Source organism: Hyla sarda, chromosome 7, assembly GCF_029499605.1.
Source record: "Hyla sarda isolate aHylSar1 chromosome 7, aHylSar1.hap1, whole genome shotgun sequence".
Classification (NCBI taxonomy): domain Eukaryota; kingdom Metazoa; phylum Chordata; class Amphibia; order Anura; family Hylidae; genus Hyla; species Hyla sarda.
This window is the reverse complement of record NC_079195.1, coordinates 17,684,607-17,704,323: the sequence shown is the minus strand read 5'-3', so window position 1 is coordinate 17,704,323 and position 19,717 is coordinate 17,684,607. Positions and strand designations below refer to the sequence as shown.

At 45.7% G+C, this 19,717-nt stretch overlaps 1 protein-coding gene across 1 annotated transcript in view; it reads left to right on the top strand.

Moving 5' to 3' along the window:
- Positions 1-14,059, top strand: part of PDCD4 (programmed cell death 4) — a 66,094-nt gene extending 52,035 nt beyond the window's left edge. Inside the window, exons 9-12 of the mRNA XM_056530785.1 lie at positions 8,983-9,090; positions 9,191-9,301; positions 9,426-9,565; positions 13,318-14,059. Of these exons, the coding sequence (XP_056386760.1) occupies positions 8,983-9,090; positions 9,191-9,301; positions 9,426-9,565; positions 13,318-13,378 (420 nt within the window). The 3' untranslated portion in view covers positions 13,379-14,059. The remainder of the gene's footprint in view (positions 1-8,982; positions 9,091-9,190; positions 9,302-9,425; positions 9,566-13,317) is intronic.
- Positions 14,060-19,717: the final 5,658 nt, after the last annotated feature.

Here is a 19,717-nt window from a genome sequence, read left to right as displayed (position 1 = left end):
ACAGGGCTGTTGGAGCTCTTCTGAGGCGCGTAATAGCCTCCAATCAGCGCCGTGGGCGCGATTTTCAGTCAGAAGGGGGCCAATTAGTTAGTGCCTCTGCTTCAGGCACGCCCCCCCCCCCCCTCTGCTATTGGCTGGCCTTTTTCTCACACTAGCTGCACGGAGCCGTTCTCCTCACTGCAGCTGCCAGGGGACACAGACTAGGGTGAGAAAGTTCCTGTCTCTTTTTTCTCATAATGTCCGTACCCAGAGGTGTTCCTCCCTCTAAACAGAAACCTGGAACCTCAGTGACTTATTTTGTCTGTAGTACCAAAATGCCTGGCTCTACTGAGCCCACTTGCCCTGCCTGCTCCACTGCTCCCCCAGACCCCCTGGTACCCCCTGATGCCCTTTCGGTTCCGGTGGGTTCAGCCGCTCCACCAGCCTGAGTTTCTTCCCTGACCCAGTATATGGCTGACTTGACCCAAGTCTCCCGTTCGGTGGCTGAGGCCTCATGGGAATTGGTGTCCGCCTTGAATGGGTCTTCCCTGCGCAGGGCCTCTGAAAGGGCCCGCTCCTCGTCTCCACATACTTCACGCTCTCACAAGCGTACTAGGGGTGCCTCGTCTGACTCATCCATTGAGTCTTCAGATAGACGTGAGCGTTCCCCTCGTAGGTCCCGCCCCCCCCCTGTCATCTGGGCACAAACGTCGCTCCTCCAGAGGACGTTCTCGGAGTCGCCGCTCTGCCACGCCAGAGCCGCGTACCCGGTCATGGTCACCCCCCTCCAGGACTGCCTCTACTCGTTCAAATTCTCCTGGTGAACTGGTGGACAAGGCTTCCGAGCAGGCATCGGACTCAGAGGACCGCTCGGACTCAATTGAAACGGTGAACTAATTGGTGACAGCCCTAAGAGACACCTTTCACTTAGAGGACCCAGAAACTTCGGATGTCACTCCAGGAGTATCCTTTCATCGTGCTAAGCCAGCACCTCAAAGGTTGAGCTCTCACACTGACTTTGACGACATTCTGGAATCTGCATGGAAACATCCAGACAAGAGGTTCCCGGGAATCAAGACAATCCAAGAAAGTTATCCATTTGACAAGGACTTTGTCACTAAGGTGGTTTCCCCTCCCTCAGTGGATCCACCAATCTCCCGAATCTCAAAGGCGACTACACTGCCTCTGGCAGATGCCGCTGCCTTCAAGGATCCCACGGACAAGAAGGTAGAATCCTTAGCGAAGTTTGCCTCTGAAGCAGCTGGCTCTTCTCTTCTTCCCATCTTCGCTTCGACATGGGTGTCCAAGGCTCTGTCAGAGTGGTGCCAAAAGCTCCATCAGGATATCTTAGCAGGATCCCCCCCCCAGAGGATCTATCTGCTCTGGCTCTCCAATGCTCTAAAGCTGGGGACTTCCTGTGCGCAGCTTCCATGCAGTCAGCCCGTTGTTCCGCCTTTGCTGTGGGTCACCTAGCGGCTCTCCGCCGCTCTATGTAGCTTAAGGCTTGGAATGCGGATCCGCTTCCAAAAGGTCTCTCCCTGAGCTTACTTTTACGGGTGGCCGTCTTTTTGGCAAACGCCTTGATGAGATTATCTCTGAGGCGGGAGGTAAGAGTTCCTTGTTACCTCAAAATAAGGCTCGCCCTACTTTCCAAAGGGTCCCGGCAGATGCCCTCGCGGGACAAGAAGGCTCCCTCATTCCGGGCACGCCCGTCTTGGAAGTCTGACTACAACCGGTCCGGCCGTTTTGCGCCCAAATCAGGCAACCGCAAACCCACTTCTGCATGAAGTGAGGCCCCCACCCGCGGTTTCTTCTCGGGTGGGAGGTCGTCTCTTACTTTTTCGAGACATCTGGACCTCACACATTCAGGACTCTTAGGTCAAGGACGTTGTGTCCAACGGTTACCGAATCGAATTCGCCTCCCTTCCCAGGGATCGCTTTTTTCGATCCCAGGCCCCCCGGTCTCCTTCTCTGGCGAAGCACTTTCGAGCGGCTCTCCAGTCTCTGCTTCTCCAGGGGGTTATCGTTCCCGTTCCTCCAGGGGAACGGTTTCAGGGTTTTTATTCCAATCTTTTTGTGGTTCCCAAGAAGAACGGTTCGGTGCGACCAATCCTAGACCTCGAGCGTCTCAACCGTCATCTTCTTATCCGCCACTTCCGAATGGAATCTCTCCGTTCGGTGGTGGCGTCCCTGGAACAAGGGGAGTTCCTTTCATCGGTGGACATCAAGGATGCCTACCTCCATGTGCCAATATTTCCAGGCCATCATCTGTACCTCCGCTTTGCGGTTCCAGAGGGGCATTTTCAATTCGTAGCCCTCCCCTTTGGTCTAGCCACGGCTCCTCGGGTCTTTACAAAGATCCTTGCGCCAGTGATGGGCCGGTTACGGTCGAGGGGAGTCTCAGTGATACCCTACCTGGACGACCTTCTCATCAAAGCTCCAACCAGAGCCCAGAGAATCTGGACATCACTCTCCACACTCTGGATCGCCTCGGGTGGATGGTCAACCGGGACAAGTCAGTCCTCCGTCCTACCCAGTCTCTAACCTTCCTGGGCCTTCGATTCGACACTGCCTCTGCCCGAATTTTCTCCCGCCGGACAAACGTCTGGTGCTTCTGTCGGGGGTCTGCTCCCTTCGGACCCAGGTCTCAGTCCCCATCCGCACTTGTATGGAAGTCCTGGGTCGGATGGTGGCAACTATGGAGGCCGTACCCTTTGCCCAGTTTCATTACCGCCCCCTTCAACTGGCGATTCTCTCTCGATGGAACAGGTCTCCTCTGTCCCTCGATCGTCAGATTGTTCTCCCTCGCAGGGTCCGTCTGTCTCTCCTCTGGTGGCTCCGCTCCCCCCTTCTTCTCCAAGGGCGGTCATTTCTTCCCCTTAACTGACAGGTAGTTACAACGGATGCCAGCCTGTCTGGCTGGGGCGGCGTGTTCAGGGATTGGATGGTTCAGGGACTCTGGTCTCCCCGAGAGACCCTTCTTCCGATAAACATAATGGAATTACGGGCGATTCTTCTTTGTCTTCTTCATTGGGAGTCCCATCTTCAGTCCCGTCCTGTCCGCGACCAGTCGGACAATGCCATGGCCGTGGTGTACATAAATCGACATGGCGGCACTCGCAGCTCGGCAGCCATGGCCGAGGTGACAAAGATTCTCACCTGGGCGGAAAGCAAGGTTCCGGCCATTTCGGCGATTCACATTCCGGGAGTGCTCAACTGGGAAGCGGACTTCCTCAGTCGGTCCTCACCCGACCCCGGCGAGTGGTCTCTACATCCAGAGGTCTTCGCGCAACTCTGCGACCTCTGGGGCATTCCGGACGTGGACCTCTTCGCGTCCCGGCACAATCGGAAGATCCTTCCTTTTGTGTCCAAGTCCCGGGACCCTCAGGCTCTGGCCGTGGGCGCCCTAGTGATTCCTTGGGCAGGGTTTGCCCTACCCTATCTGTTCCCTCCCCTTCCGCTCCTTCCCAGGGTGCTGAGGAAGCTCATAGCAGAGGACGTCACCGCCATTCTGGTAGCTTCAGATTGGTCCCGAAGGTCGTGGTACGCCGACGTAGTCAGGCTCCTGGACGACGCTCCACTGCGCCTTCTGCTCCGTCCGGACCTGCTCTCTCAGGGTCCTCTTTGCCACCCCAATTTACAGTCGCTGCATTTGATGGCGTGGGGGTTGAGACCGCGGTTTTGAAGGCCCGCGGGTTCTCTTCCCAAGTCATTCACGCCATGCTTCAGGGCTCGTAAGCCCTCCTCCGCAAGAATTTACCACCGCATTTGGCGGTCTTATTTTCATTGGTGTGAAGCTCAGGACTTCTCCCCGGTAACCTTCTCAGTTCCCCGTCTTCTCTCCTTTTTGCAGTCGGGGGTGGAATTGTGGTTGTCTCTCGGTTCACTTAAAGGTCAGGTTTCGGCCCTTGCTGTTCTTTTCCAGCGGCCCCAGGCTTTTTATTCTCATGTCCGGACCTTCCTTCAAGGAGTGGCGCACGCTGTTCCTCCTTATCGGTCACCCTCTCCCCCTTGGGACTTGAATTTGGTTCTGAGTGCCCTCCAGGGTGCTCCCTTTGAGCCCCTTAGAAAGGTGTCTCTCCGCCTCCTTTCTTGGAAAGTGGCATTTCTTGTTGCTATTACCTCCACCCGGAGGGTGTCTGAATTGGCAGCTCTTTCCTGCCGTTCTCAGTTTCTGGTAATCCGCCAGGACAAGGCTGTTTTCTGGCCAGATCCTTCCTTTTTGCCTAAGGTGGTTTCGGCCTTTCATCTCAATGAGGACATTGCCCTCCTGTGTCTTTGTCCTGCTCCTTCTCATCCTAAGGAGCGCTTACTACACAAGCTGGATGTAGTTCGGGCTGTTCGGTCTTATCTCTCAATCACTTCGTTTCGTCAGTGTGATTCCTTTTTCGTCCTTACGGAAGGTCGTCGCAAGGGACAACCTGCTTCCAAGGCCACCATTTCTAGGTGAATTTGTTCTCCCATTTCAGAAGCCTATCGCTGCAAGGGGAAGATTTCTCCTTTCAGGGTTGTGGCTCATTCTACCCTTTCTGTTGGGGCATCCTGGGCTCTCCAGAATAGAGCCTCTGCCTCGCAGATTTGCAAGGCGGCTACCTGGTCGTCTTTGCACACTTTCTTGAGGTTTTACAGAGTCCATACTTTTGCATCGGCTGATGCTAGTCTGGGTCGTAAAGTGTTGCAGGCGGCAGTGGATCGGCCGTCTGCCTGACTGTTTATCTGCCCACCCAAGGGACTGCTTTGGTACGTCACACTGTCTGTGTCCCCCAATGGAGCTGATAGAGAGAGAAAAGGAGATTTTTGTTTACTTACCGTAAAATCTCTTTCTCGGAGGATCCATTGGGGGACACAGCTCCCGCCCTTTTTGGGATTTCCTTTTGGTTCTCTGTCCGAGGGTGTGTTCAGTTATGTTTTTTCTTCTGGTTCTCGGACAGTTTGGGGTTTTTCTTTGACCTGTTGGTCTCCTCCTATTGCTCTGGAACTTAAACTGATTAGCTCCAGGGCCTGAAGGCGGGTATATCCTGCTGGGAGGAGCCAACTTTTTTTATTACCATAGTGTCACACCTCCTAGAGACAGCAGCATACACACACGGTCTGTCCCCCCCCCATTGGATCCTCCGAGAAATATTTTACGATAAGTAAACAAAAATCTCCTTTTTGCACTGATAGGACTTGATCGCTTTTTATTCATTTTTTCATGATATAAAAAGTGACCAAAAATGCACTATTTTGGACTTTGGAATTTTTTTGCATGCACGCCATTGACCATGCGGTTTAATTAACGATATATTTTTATAATTCGGACATTTCCGCAAGTGGCGATACCACGTTTATTTTTATTTACACTTTAAAAAAAAAAAAAAAAAAAAAAATTAATGTGAAAAGAGGGGTGATTCAAACTTTTAATAGGGAAGGGGTTAAATGATCTTTATTCCCTTTTTTTATTTCTTTTCACTTTTTTTTTTTTTTTTTGCAGTGTTATAGCTCCCATAGGGACCTATAACACTGCACACACTGATCTTTTAACATTGATCAGTGGTTTCTCATAAGAAACCACTGCTCAATGATTCTGCCGCTTGACTGCTCATGCCTGGATCTCAGGCACTGAGCAGTCATTCGGCGATCGGACACCAGGAGGCAAGGTAGGAGACCCTCCTCGTGTCCTGCAGCTGTTCGGGATGCCGCAATTACCCCGCGGCGATCCCGAACAGCTCCCTGAGCTAACCAGCATGGTTTCCCTTTCACTTTAGACGCGGCGTTCAACTGTGAACGCCGCGTCTAAAGCGTTAATAGTGCACGGCAGCGCGATCAATGACGCGCGCTATTAGCCATGGGTCCCGGGCCGTTGTTAGAGGCCAGGCCCGACCCGCTATGACGCGGGGCCACGCCGTGGCCCTGCGTTATAGATCGGATGCGGACTCATGATGTACCGGTACGTCATGGGTCCTTAAGGGGTTAAGCATGGGGGTGGATCAATCATGCTTTGGGGTTGTATTGCAGCCAGTGGCACAGGGAACATCTCAGGAGTAGAAGAAAAATGGATTCAATAAAATTTCAGCAAATTTTGGATGCTAACTTGATGCCATCTGTGGAAAAGCTGAAGTTAAAGAGAGGATGGCTTCTACAAATGGACAATGATCCTAAACATACCTCGAAATCCACGAGGTATTACATCAAGAGGTGTAAACTGAAGGTTTTGCCATGGCCTTCACTATCTCCTGACCTCAACATAATTGAAAATCTATGGATAGACCTTAAAAGAGCAGTGCGTGACAGCCAGCACAGAAATCTCAAAGAACTGGAAGACTTTTGTAAGGAAGAATGGGCAAAGATACCTCAAACAAGAATTGAAAGACTCTTGGCTGGCTACAAAAAGCTTTATCAAGCTGTGATACTTGCCAAAGGGGGCAGTACAAGATATTAACTCTGCAGGGTGCCTAAACTTTTGAAAGTGTAAATGATGGAAATAAAATCTAACTTTTGTTGACATATTATAAGAATGTCTAATCTGTAATTTGATGCCTTTTGGAGATGTTTCCATCTTTCCTTGGCTTCTTTATGCACATTAATACAAATTTTTACCTGGGGTGCCCAAACTTTTGATCCCCACTGTATACCTCAATTATGAGAGACCTAATGAGAAAAAAAATCCATAAAATCACATTGTCTGATTTTTAAAGAAATAATTTGAAAATTATGGTGGAAAATAAGTATTTGGTCACCTTCAAACAAGCACGTTTTCTGGCTCTCACAGACATGTAATTTCTTCAAGAGTCTCCTCTGTCCTCCATTCCTTACCTGTATTAATGGCGCCTGTTTGAACTTATCAGTATAAAAGACACCTGTCCACAACCTCAAACAGTCACACTCCAAACTCCACTATGGCCAAGACCAAAGAGCTGTCTAAGGACACCAGAAACAAAATTGTAGACCTGCACCAGGCTGGGAAGACTGAATCTGCAATAGGCAAGCAGCATGGTGTGAAGAAATCAACTGTGGGAGCAATTATTAGAAAATGGAAGCCCTACAAGACCACTGATAATCTCCCTCGATCTGGGGCTCCACGCAACAACTCACCCCGTGGTGTCAAAATGATCACAAGAACGGTGAGCAAAAATCCCAGAACCACACGGGGGGACCTAGTGAATGACCTGCACAGAGCGGGGACCAAAGTAACAATGCCTACCATCAGTAACACACTACCCCGCCAGGGACTCAAATCATGCAGTGCCAGACGTGTCCCCCTGCTTTAGCCAGTACATGTCCGGGCCCGTCTGAAGTTTGCTAGAGAGCATTTGGATGATCCAGAAGAGGATTGGGAGAATGTCATATGGTCAGATGAAACCAAAGTAGAACTTTTTGGTAAAAACTTAATTCGTCATGTTTGGAGGAGAAAGAATGCAGAGTTGCATCCAAAGAACACCATACCTACTGTGAAGCATGGGGGTGAAAAACATCATGCTTTGGGGCTGTTGTGCAGCATGGGGACCAGGATGACACTGATTCTTGTAAAGGAAAGAATGAATGGGGCCATGTATTGAGAGATTTTGAGTGAAAACCTCCTTCCATCAGCAAGGGCATTGAAGATGAGACGTGGCTTGGTCTTTCATCATGACAATGATCCCAAACACCCCCCCGGACAACAAAGGAGTGGCTTCGTCAGAAGGATTTCAAGGTCCTGGAGTGGCCTAGCCAGTCTCCAGATCTCAACCCCATAGAAAACCTTTGGAGGGAGTTGAAAGTCCGTGTTGCCCAGAGACATCCCCAAAACATCACTGCTCTAGAGGAGATCTGCATGGGGAAATGGGCCAAAATACCAGCAACAGTGTGTGAAAACCTTGTGAAGACTTACAGGAAACGTTTGACCTCAAAGGGTATATAACAAAGTATTGAGATGAACTTTTGTTATTGACCACATACTTATTTTTCACCATAATTTGCAAATAAATTCTTTAAAATCAGACAATGTGATTTTATGGATATTTTACTCATTATGTCTCTCATAGTTGAGGTATGCCTATGATGAAAATTACAGGCCTCTCATCTTTTTAAGTGGGAAAACTTGCACAATTGGTGGATGACTAAATACTTTTTTTGCCCCACTGTATTATATGTCTGCATGAGACAATAAATGTTTGCTTTACCCCTAGCAACCAATCACAGCTTAGCTTTCATTTATATAATTGGTCAGGTGAAATGAAAGCTGAGCTCTGGTCGCTATGGGCAAGACAGGTATTTATTTGTCTCATGCATATTGATAAATCTGGGCCATTGTGTGCTCTGCATATATTTCCCGACCTGTATACCATTGTACTACTACTATACAACACCAGAAGTCAGATCTATATGTCACCAATAGATTCCGATCATAAAGAAAAAAGTGTATTAAAAAGATATGCTTGTCTATAGGCTGTGTTTGGTATTTCTTTAGAATTGTACTGAGCCCATAGACAGGTGTGGAGCAGTCTCTATGAAGAGTCAGAGGTTCTGTTAATCCTGGACAATCACGGTGTAGTATGTTCACACGGAAGAATATGCATGCAGATTTCCAAACTGACATTATACAGCAGCAGAATTACATTGATTTCAATGGGCTTCTGCTGCTCTGTTCACACGCCAAAATTTTCACGGAAATCCTGATTTTTGGCGTTAGCAAAAACATTGAACCCCTCGCAAATGCTTTGCCGTCAAGCCCCCGGCATTCTGAACATTAGACATGAATGGAGGGGGCGTAGTCATAACCCCGGCTGCCCGTATCAAGCGTTCTGGATATAATGTTCAGAATGCCGGATGCAGCACGTAGATAGTGGGGGTCTCAGAAGCCGAACCCCCTCGATCAAAAGGATAGGGGATAAGATGTCTGGATAGGGGATGAGATGTCTAGGGGCGGAGTACCCCTTTTAAGGATGATAAAAGAAAATTCTGTGAGAAAAAAATTGAAAAACTAAATTTAAATCTCAATCACTTTTTTTATTTATTTTTTATGTTGTGCATTCTCTCTGCCAGATTGATATGCTGCTAAAAGAGTATGTGTTATCTGGGGATGTATCAGAAGCTGAACGCTGTCTTCAGGAGCTGGAAGTACCTCATTTTCACCATGAGCTTGTGTATGAGGTACGCAACTTTTTTTTTTTTATTTTATTTTTTTCTTCTCCATACTTATTTACATTACAACGTACATTTTATTTATTTAACTGTACCTATCCATATAAAGGCAATACTGATGGTTCTTGAAGCAAGTGGGGATACCACATACAAGATGATGCTGAATTTGTTAGAATCCCTGTGGAAATCAGCTGTCATTACTTTGGATCAAATGAAAAGGGTAAGACTGCCCTCTGCTGGCAGGAAATTATATAAATCTGCAGTGAGAGCTGGGACTGTGGTTTAGGATATGAAGCGTTAAACCATTTAATGCATTGTTTTTTCTTTATGGTTTTGTTTTATAGGGCTACGATAGAATTTACCTTGAAATTCCAGATATTAATTTGGATGTCCCGCATGCATACTCTGTTCTGGAGCGCTTTGTGGACGACTGCTTTAAAGCTGGAATCATCTCAAAACAAATACGGGATCAATGTCCATCAAGGTGACTACATCTATAATCCCTGCTAAAGTTACTGAAACAAGTGGTGGCCAAATAGTAAAGTTCAGTCTTTTGGAACCATTAGCTAGTGTGGGCTTCAAACACAACTTGGTAGTAAAAACTTGGTAGTAAAAAGAACCTTCAGCCCTGTGGATAATAATCCCCCTCCCACCCAGCGGAAGCACATACAGGCTCCTTTTCAACACTTGACAAGTGATGTAATGTCTCGGGCAGCACTGCAACCTGGGAAACGCCCGAGACAACACTCATTTTGTATGCTGCTAAAAATGAACATCATGGCAAAGATCACATAAGAAATGAGACCACCATCAAACACAGGTACAGACACTACATTATGAACTACACTAGTTTTACAGCCCCTGTAGAACAGTCCAAATAAAAACGGGAATACCCCTTTAAAAAATAAAAATCTAGGTTATACATTCCCTTTTTAAATGTCCAAAAAATACAGCATCTACATGTTTTGAGGGATGATGAATAAATCTGTGCCTTTCACCTGAATACAATGAAGGATTGTGGTTTGCCTCTCCTGGCGTCCCTTGGTGCATTGTTAAAGTAAAAGCTTTGTCCTCTGCTTGTAAACATTTTCTAAAACGTTAATCCCTTCATGTAAGGGCATGTGTGAGAAGGATGAAGGCAAACGCAGCAAATGTACAGCATATGTTTTATGGGACGTTTTAGATTCACAGTGTATATAGTGACTAGGACAGTGTTTTTCAGTGTGCCTCCAGCTGTTGCAAAACTACAGGCCTTAGCCTCCAACTTCCATTCCAGACAAATCTTTGCAAAACCCCAAGTTTGCTCAATTCCTTCTGGGCTTTGCGGTGTGTCTGCCAACATTGTTGTATTGTGAAAAGTTGCATATTTGTTGCAGGTTGAGTTTTTAGGGTTTTTCTTTTGCGACTTTTCAACTCTTTCACAGTTTGTTTGTTATTATTAAGCTTTGGCAAGTGCAAGTGTTGGGGGCTTTAGACTGTTATAAAAACACTAGAAAATTATTCAGGTAGCTGGAATTTTTCACCAACAAAAACCATAAGTAGACAATACGGAAGCCGAGGGAATGGACAGAAGTTGACTGGGGACAAGAGGAGTAAAATAATTTTCCATGATATTTTTTGGGGATTGCAAGAAATTAATCATACATAATGCGCCTGTTGGATAAATTTGGGGCAGATTTGTCAAGTTCACAGCAACTAAAAAACAGTGCCAAAAAGCATCCACACAGCACACACATTTCCCCCATAGGCCCAAATGTATCAATCTGCATAAACCCAATCACAGCTCAACTTACATTTTATCAGAGCTCATTAAGATATTAAACCTGAGATGTGATTAATTGCTGTGGGAAAACCCAGAAGGTCAGGGTTTTAGGCAGATTGATAAATCTGGACCATTGTATATGTGAATTAATATGTAATGTATTTGGCATGAACATTTTTCCTTTTTAAAGCATAGAACTTCAAATTTAGAAAAATTTGAATTTTGTAAATTAATTTTTTTTTTTTTTTTAACTAAGTCTTCAAGTGTCGACAAAAATTTTACCACTATTATACAGTAAATATATCTTGAAAGAACAGTCTCAGAATAATTACAATAGGTAAAAGTATATCAGAGTTATTAATGCATTAAGTGACACTGGTCAGATTTAAGAAATGTTGCTTTGTCCTTAAGGCCAAAATATTTAGCGTCCTTAACACCTTAAGGACCAAAGGCGTATCTGTACACCCTTGTCCTGTTACCGGTGTTGGAAGCATGCTCACGAGCCGAGCTTACTGGGTACCCAATACTCACATTAACCCTTTAGACGCCACGATCAAAGTTGATTGCGGCATCTAAAATGCAGGGTTAACCATCCTGTTAGTTCAGTGGAGCTGATCGGACCATCGCTGTGAAATTGCAATGTCCCGATCAGCTGAGTGGACGGCGGGAGGGCCCTTACCTCGCCGTCCGATCGGTCCTCTGCTTCTCCAGGAAGCCTAGGCAGGCTCGAGAAGCAGAGCATCTATAACCCTGATCAATGTTGAGGCAAAGTTCAGCATTGAACTGGGTATGCAATCGAAAGATTGCATGGCAAAGCCCCCTATGGGGACTAAAAAAAATAAAAAACTTTATAAAAGTGAATTAACTCCTTCCTAATAAAAGTTTGAATCCCCCCCACCGCCTTCCCATTTTTTAAAATAATGTAATGAAAAATATATGTGGTACTGCCGCATGCCTAAATGTCCGAACAATTAAAATATACACACGGTCGATGGCGTACATGTAAAAAAAAAAAAATCAGCGGAGCAACTATCGCGACTGAATTGCGATGCCCCGAAAAGGAAAGTGGTAAAAAAATATAAAGTGAATAAGCCCCCCCCCTATTAAAAAATTAACTCGCACCCCTTTTCCTATTTTTTTTAAATCATCATATGTGGTACTACTGTGTGCGTAAATGTCTGGACTATTAAAATATAAGGTTAGTTAAACCGCTCGGTTGATGGTGTACTCGTACAAAAATACCAAAGTCCAAAATTGCGAAATTTTTTTTTGGTCACTTCATATACCTAGAAAAATGGATAAAAAGTGATCAAAAAGTCCCATCAAAATTAAAAATGGTATCCATAAAAACTACAGACCATGGCACAAAAAATTTGCCTTCATATAGCCCTGTATGCAGAAAAATAAAGTTATAGGGGGTCAGAGGATGACAATTTTAAACAAATTTTGGTACATGTAGTTATAACTTTTTTAAAGTAGTAAAATATATAAATTGGGTATCCTTGTGACTATATGGACCTACAGAATAAAAATGTGTCATTTTTAGCCCCCAGTTACAAAATGTTTTTTTATTTTTTTATTTCACCCCACAATTTTATTTTTTGACTGATTTTGGGATAAAATACAGGGGAAACTCGAAAAATTTTAATATCGTGCAAAAGTCCATTGTATTTCATTAATGCAACTTGAAAGGAAGCATGAAGTGCTCCAAAATATCTTGGTAGACGAATGCGTTGACCCTGGATTTAATGAAGCACAGTGACCAAAACCAGCAGATGACATGGCTCCCCAAATCCTAGTAATTGGGGGGTTTGGGGTTTTCATGAGCTGTAAGCCATAATCCTCACAATTAGTTCAAGCCGTGATTTGTCATATCTCGCTTTGCTTGTAATGAGTCTCTCTAATATATTAGTTTTACCTTTTTAAGTTGCATTACTGAAATAAATGAACTTTGCACGATATTCTAATATTTCAAGTTTCACCTGTAAGTTGTGTCATTACAGAGTACAATTTGTGAAGCAAAAAAAACCAAGCCCTGGTCTTTAGGTGCAGAATTGAAAGCGTTATGATGTTTTAGAATGGGAGGAGGAAAAAAGTGCAAAAATGAAAATTAGCCTGGTCCTTAAAGGGGTACTCAAACTGTTCCGAATGCTGGAGCTGGTCCTGGGAGCTCATGATGTCATTGCCCTGCCCACTCATTACTCCACGCCCCTCCCCCTCAATGCAAGTATATTGGAGGGGGCGTGGCAGTCGTGATGGGGCGGGGCTATGATGTCACGAGCTCCCTGCTCCAGCATTCGGAACAGTTTCCGTTTGTTCCAAACGCTGAGCAACGGAGTACCCCTTTTAGGCCAAAATGGGCTTGGTCCTTAAAGGGTTAAGGGATTAAGAGGTTGTATGTTAAAAAAAAAAAAAAAAAAAGCATTGGAACTAATTTTTAATTATTTTATTTTTTCCTTTTGCTTCCATCACAGGGGAAGAAAACGATTTGTCAGTGAAGGAGACGGCGGTCGTCTGAAGTTTGAGAGCTATTAGAGGGAAAGACATCAAGAAGCATCGTGACCGGGCACAGTTAATGTTTTCTAAATCTCTATATACAATGTTATGGATACAGAGCCTTTCTATAATAGTTTTCTAAATAAAACTGTTTTAGAAGTTCATTGATTGGGGTAGGTAGCTGTACAGAGACAAGTGGTGAAAGGCATAAGCTACACTGTATACTTATGGAAGTGCCATTGTATCCAATCCCTCTGTTGTGTAATCACATGTAACAGCCGCTCACCCCCCCCCCCCCCCCCAATACTGTCAGTGTTTAATGGTAAATCACTTTGAAGACTTGTTAGCGCAGGGGCCCGGGGCCCTGTCATCCTCTGTTGGCTGCTGCTCTTTATAAACCTTTTTGCTTTGGTAGTTGAAAGGGAGAAGTGACTCGTTGAATAATTTATCCACTTGTGCCAGAGGTGCAGGGTTTGGCTTTATTTTTGTTAAGCAAACAGATTTAGTTATATGGGAGTGGGTTGGTTTTTATTCACCTTTCCAATGGAAGAGAAACATTTTGACATGAAAACGTACAGTACATGGTGGCTGGAACATCTATTTTTCTACAAAAAAAAGTAAAAAAAAAATCTGGAAATACAAGGCTAAGTTCTGCTAGAACGCGTGTGTGTATATATAAGTGCAAAACTAAATAAATATGTTTAGTGACGCAGAAAAGTGCTGAACTGGTGTTTGTGTGGTCTTTAAAGGGATCGAATTATTCTCCGTCAGGTATGAACGATGGTGATGGCTGAAAAAGTGCAACACCTGGAGCTACTACTTTCTGTGAGATGAACAATTTTACCCCTTTTATATTATTTTTCAATTATTCTTACATTTACATAACAAACGGTAAACAGAAGTCCTTCAATTCCTGGTTGACAACCAATGGAATATCCATATACCGTATAAGCCGAGTTTTCTGCACGAGAGGGGGTCTGCTTATACTCTAGTGAACGCTTCGCCTGTCAATCCCTTCTCAGTGGTCTTCAACCTGCGGACCTCCAGATGTTGCAAAACTACAACTCCCAGCATGCCCGGACACTCATCGGCTGTCCGGGCATGCTGGGAGTTGTAGTTTTGAAACATCTGGACGTCCGCAGGTTGAAGAACACTGCGGCCTTCGTCATCATCCAGACCCCCTTTAGTTTTCTACTCTCCTCCCCTTGGTGGGAAAGAAGGGTGAGCTGGTCCGGGCCATCTATGCTGCAGGGACCGTCCGGTGGGGAGGGTTAGTCGTTTCGGGCTGTCCATCTTCACCAGGAGGCCCTCTTCTCCACTCCGGGCCGGCCCCGGACTAGTGACGTTGCCTTGACGATGACGCACAGGGACGTCCGTGCGTAGCAGACGTACTTGCGCATGAACGTCCCTGTGCGTCGTCGTCAAGGCAACGTCACTAGTCCGGGGCCGGCCCGGAGTGGAGAAGAGGGCCTCCCGGTGAAGATGGACAGCCCAAAACGACTAACCCTCCCCACCGGACGGTCCCTGCAGCATAGATGGCCCGGACCAGCTCACCCTTCTTTCCCACCGAGGGGAGGTGAGTAGAAAACTAAAGGTGGGTCTGGATGATGACTAAGGCCGCAGTGGTCCTCAACCTGCGGACCTCCAGATGTTTCAAAACTACAACTCCCTGCATGCCCGGACAGCCGATGGCTGTCCAGGCATGCTGGGAGTTGTAGTTTTGCAACATCTGGAGGTCCGCAGGTTGAAGACCACTGATGAAGGGATTGACAGGCGGTGATGATGATGAGGGGGGGGGGGGGGAGGAATGATGACCGGGGTCTGGATGATGACCGGGGGGGGGGGGGGGGATGATGACGGGGGTGAAAATGACAGGGTGATGATGAGGGGTGTTAACGATGGGGGTCTGGATGATGACAGGGGGGGGGGGGTGGATGATGACATTGGGGGATGATGTATTTCCCACCTGTGACAGATCCTAGAGTCACCCTACCTACTTGGATGGACTTTGGGACATCACTATTTGTACCCCCAGTTGATGTTGTCCAGTGACATAAAGCTCAGAGTTAAAATACTTTTATTTACTGTTTTCATACACTTTCTGCACACGGTCCACTTTCTGTGCACAATACACCTTTTGCACACTGTCGACCTTTTGCACACGGTCCACCTTCTTTACACAATACACCTTTTGCACACTGTCGACCTTTTGCACACGGTTCACCTTTTGTACAATGCACTAATTTTACACATGCTTCTCCTTTTTGCACACAGTCCGACTTCTGCACACCTCCACCTTTTGCACACCTCCACCTTTTGCACTCCAGGCCCTGTATAGGGAGAGCTATTTTTATTGGATTATCTCCCAGACTTGCTTTCACCTGTATTGTCTTTACTGACCCTTCCCCCTGTGATGTCCTTCCTATAAAAGAAGACACTTGTTCCACAATAAAGGGTTCTGATTTAATACCTGAAGACTGGTGTTGCCTGGTTCTTTGGGTACAAGGATGCAATAATCTCTAGTTCTTCCTGGGGATATTGCCTGTGATATGCTGGGGGCTTGTCATCGGGAAGGAGAAGTCACTTTTGGCAGAGTCAGTTTGTCACACCACCCTAGGCTTATAGTCGAGTCAATAACTTTTCCTGGGTTTTTGGGGTGAAATTAGGGGCCTCTGCTTATATTCGGGTCGGCTTATACTCGAGTATATACGGTAAGTTGTCATGGAGTGTGAGAGGTGAAGCAGAATTTGAGGACCTAAATTTAGAAATGCTCGGTAGCAACTAGAATTGCCTATAGATAATTTATAATCTGTGTGCAGCCAGTCGGTACCTGCCAGGATCACATGCACAAAACCGAAACAGATGTCTATGGCAAAGGTTAGGATATGACTGTCTCGCATATATTGTATGATGTGATGGTGATCTCCCAAATTTTCCTTTAAATAGCTCTGTCAAAGTGAACGTTGACTTGTAGTACAGTATTGTGCACATATTTGATGCGCATATTTTGAATATTTTCCAATATGCACAGGATACTGTACATGTGAATTCACCCATACATTACATACTATGTCAATACCTGCAAAGTTTACATAAAATTGTGTAGCTTGGGTCTGAAGTCGCACCTATCCTTTTGTTCGCCTATAGGACCACAATCCTGTGCTGCTCCATCCATTTCTTTGTTTAGGGGGTTAGAGTTCCAAATATCCTGGAAATGCTCACAACACACAGATTTAGGAAATGCACTAGTAATGTCTGTCTTTAGTAAGCTCCCCCTAGTGGAGGCTCCAGGCAGCCAAAAAATAATCATTTAGGTGGTATCAAGGTGCTTTACAAAGTTTTTTGTTTTGTTTGTTTCTGTTCAGAAACTGTAGTAGCAGAAGTTGATTTAAAAAAAATAATAAAATAAAAGAGAAATATAAAAGGAAAGACTTTTACTTCTCCGACCTGCTGAATCCACTTCTGGCTTCGGCTCAAACTGCTGTGCGTGACACAAGGTGTTTTTTTATTTTATTTATTTTTTTTTTTTTTTCTTGCAGGCATTAAATTCAAGAGAATTCCATGTCAGCCAGCACGTACCCATTTGTTGACACTTCACACGACCACCTGTGGTGGTTTTGAGTGTTCAGGTCCATCTGATCCCAAAAAGATCCACCATCTTGAGACTTCTCCAGTATTATACCTATAGATGGGTGCAGGCACAATACACAGACCAGTCAGTGTTTCCCAACTAGGGTGCCTCCAGCTGTTGCAAAAAAACACCTGTGCTGCACAGGGGTGGCTGATAGTTACAGCGGTTCTGACAAACACAAAAAAAAAATCACCCACATGTGACCCCATTTTGGAAACTACACCCCTCATGAAATGTAACAAGGGGTATAGTGCACCTGAACACCCCACAGGTGTTTGCCAAATTTTCATTAAAGTTGGACGTGAAAAAGGAAAAATCTGATTATTTTTTTCCCACTAAAATTCTGGTGTTACCCCAAAGTTTTTATTTTCACAAGGGGTAATAGGAGAAAAAAATTTCTTCTGAGTAAGAAAATACCCCATGTGTGGATGTAAAGTGCTTTGCGGGTGAACTACAATGCTCAGTAGAGAAGGAGCGCCATTGGGCTTTTTGGGAGAGAATTTGGCTGGAATTGTATGCCATGTGTATTTACAAAAGCCCCCATGGTGCCAGAACAATGGACCCCCCCCACATACACCCCTCATGTAATGTAATAAGGGGTACAGTGAACATTTACACCCCTCAGGTGTCTGACAGATTTTTTGAACAGTGGCCCGTGAAAATGAAAAATGTAATGTTTAATATGCACAGCCCACTATTCCAAAGATCACGCCAGTGGGGTGTAAATACTAAATGTACCCCTTATTACATTACATGAGGGGTGTAGTTTCCAAAATGGGGTCGTATACGTGGGGGGCGGGTCCATTGTTCTGGCACCATGGGGGCTGTGATCAGACATCCCTTAACCCTTGGATAGGGGATAAGATGTCAGGGGGCAGGGTACTCCTTTAAGACAACACACAGTACAGCCAGCTTCCTCTATTAGGGTACATTCACACACGCAGATTTTTTTGTGGGTTTTCCGCTGCGTATTTGAAAGTGGGTGGGCTCTTGGCTGTCCGCAGCCGATTTTCCACAGCGGAATGTACACTGCGGAAAATCCGCCGCAAGCCCCATTGAAGTCAGGGACTGTGGCGGATTTTCCGCAGCGTAAATTCACGCTGCGGAAAATCTGCTGCGGACAGCTGAGAAGAGCCCGCCCACTTTCAAACACGCAGCGGAAAACCTGCTAAAAAAAAATCAGCTCGTGTGAAAGTACCCTTAGGCGGGATGTGAAAGCCCGTGGGGTGCTCAATCTCTTATAGGGGTACTCCTGTGCTAAGACATCTTATCCCCTATCCAAAGGATAGGGGATAAGATGCCTGATCACGGGGGTCCCGCCGCTGGGGACCCCCGTGATCTTCCACGCTGTGACATCACTATGCTCCGTCCCCGTGATCGCTAGTAATCAGACCCGGAGCGATCATGCTTTGGATAGGGGATAAGATGTCTTATCGCCGGAGTACCCCTTTAAGAATAGGTAGATAGTTGCAACAACTTGAGAGATGAATAACTGGAGGCCACTTATACCGTTTCTGGTTCTTCAGTTACTTTGTGCAGGTAAAAGCCAACAGGACCCGGATATGACGCTTGGAATAAAGTAACTGAAGCACCAGAAGTGGTGAGTGACCTCTAGTTATTCATCTCTCAAGTTATAAAATAAATAGAACCTGCAGCTCTCCTCCACAGTATAGGTCAGCATCGTGTTGTCAGTGGGATGTTAAAAGGGTACTCCGCTTCCGCTGCTCAGTGTTTGGAACAAACTGTTCTGAACGCTGGAGCCGGGAGCTCGTGATGTCATAGCTCTGCCCCCTCATGACGTCACGCTCCGCCCCCTCAATGCAAGTCTATGGGAGGGGGTGTGATGTCATGAGGGGGCGGGGCTATGACGTCACGAGCTCCTGGCTCCAGCGTTTGGAACAGTTTGTTCCAAACGCTGAGCAGCGGAGTACTACTTTAACCCCTTAAGGACGCAGGACATAAATGTAAGTCCTGGTGCGGTGGTACTTAACGCACCAGGACGTACATTTACGTCCTGTGCATAACCGCGGGCATCCTGATCGCAGCCAGGGATCCGCCGGCAATGGCCGACGCCCGCGATCTCTCGGGCGTCCACCATTAACCCCTCAGATGCCGGGATCAATACAGATCGCGGCATTACACGATTTCAATGAATGATTGGATCGCCCGATCCGATCATTCAGAACGCCGTACGGAGGTCCCCTCACCTTGCTCCATCCGGCTCCCGGCGTCTTCTGCTCTGGTCTTGGATCGAGCAGACCAGAACAGAAGATCGCCGATAACACTGATCTGTTCTATGTCCTATACATAGAACAGATCAGTATTAGCAATCATGGTATTGCTATGAATAGTCCCCTATGGGGACTATTCAAGTGTAAAAAAAAAAAATGTAAAAGTAAAAAAAAAAGTGAAAAATCCCCTCCCCCAATAAAAGTTAAACGTCCGTTTTTTCCTATTTTACCCCCAAAAAGCGTAAAAAATAAATTTAATAGACATATTTGGTATCGCCGTGTGCGTAAATGTCCGAACTATTAAAATAAAATGTTAATGATCCCGTACGGTGAACGTAGAAAAAAAATAAAAAGTCCAAAATTGCTACTTTTTTAATACATTTTATTAAAAAAAAATTATAAAAAACTTATTAAGTTTTTTATATGCAAATGTGGTATCAAAAAAAAGTACAGATCATGGCGCAAAAAATGAGCCCTCATACCGCCGCTTATACGGAAAAATAAAGTTATAGGTCA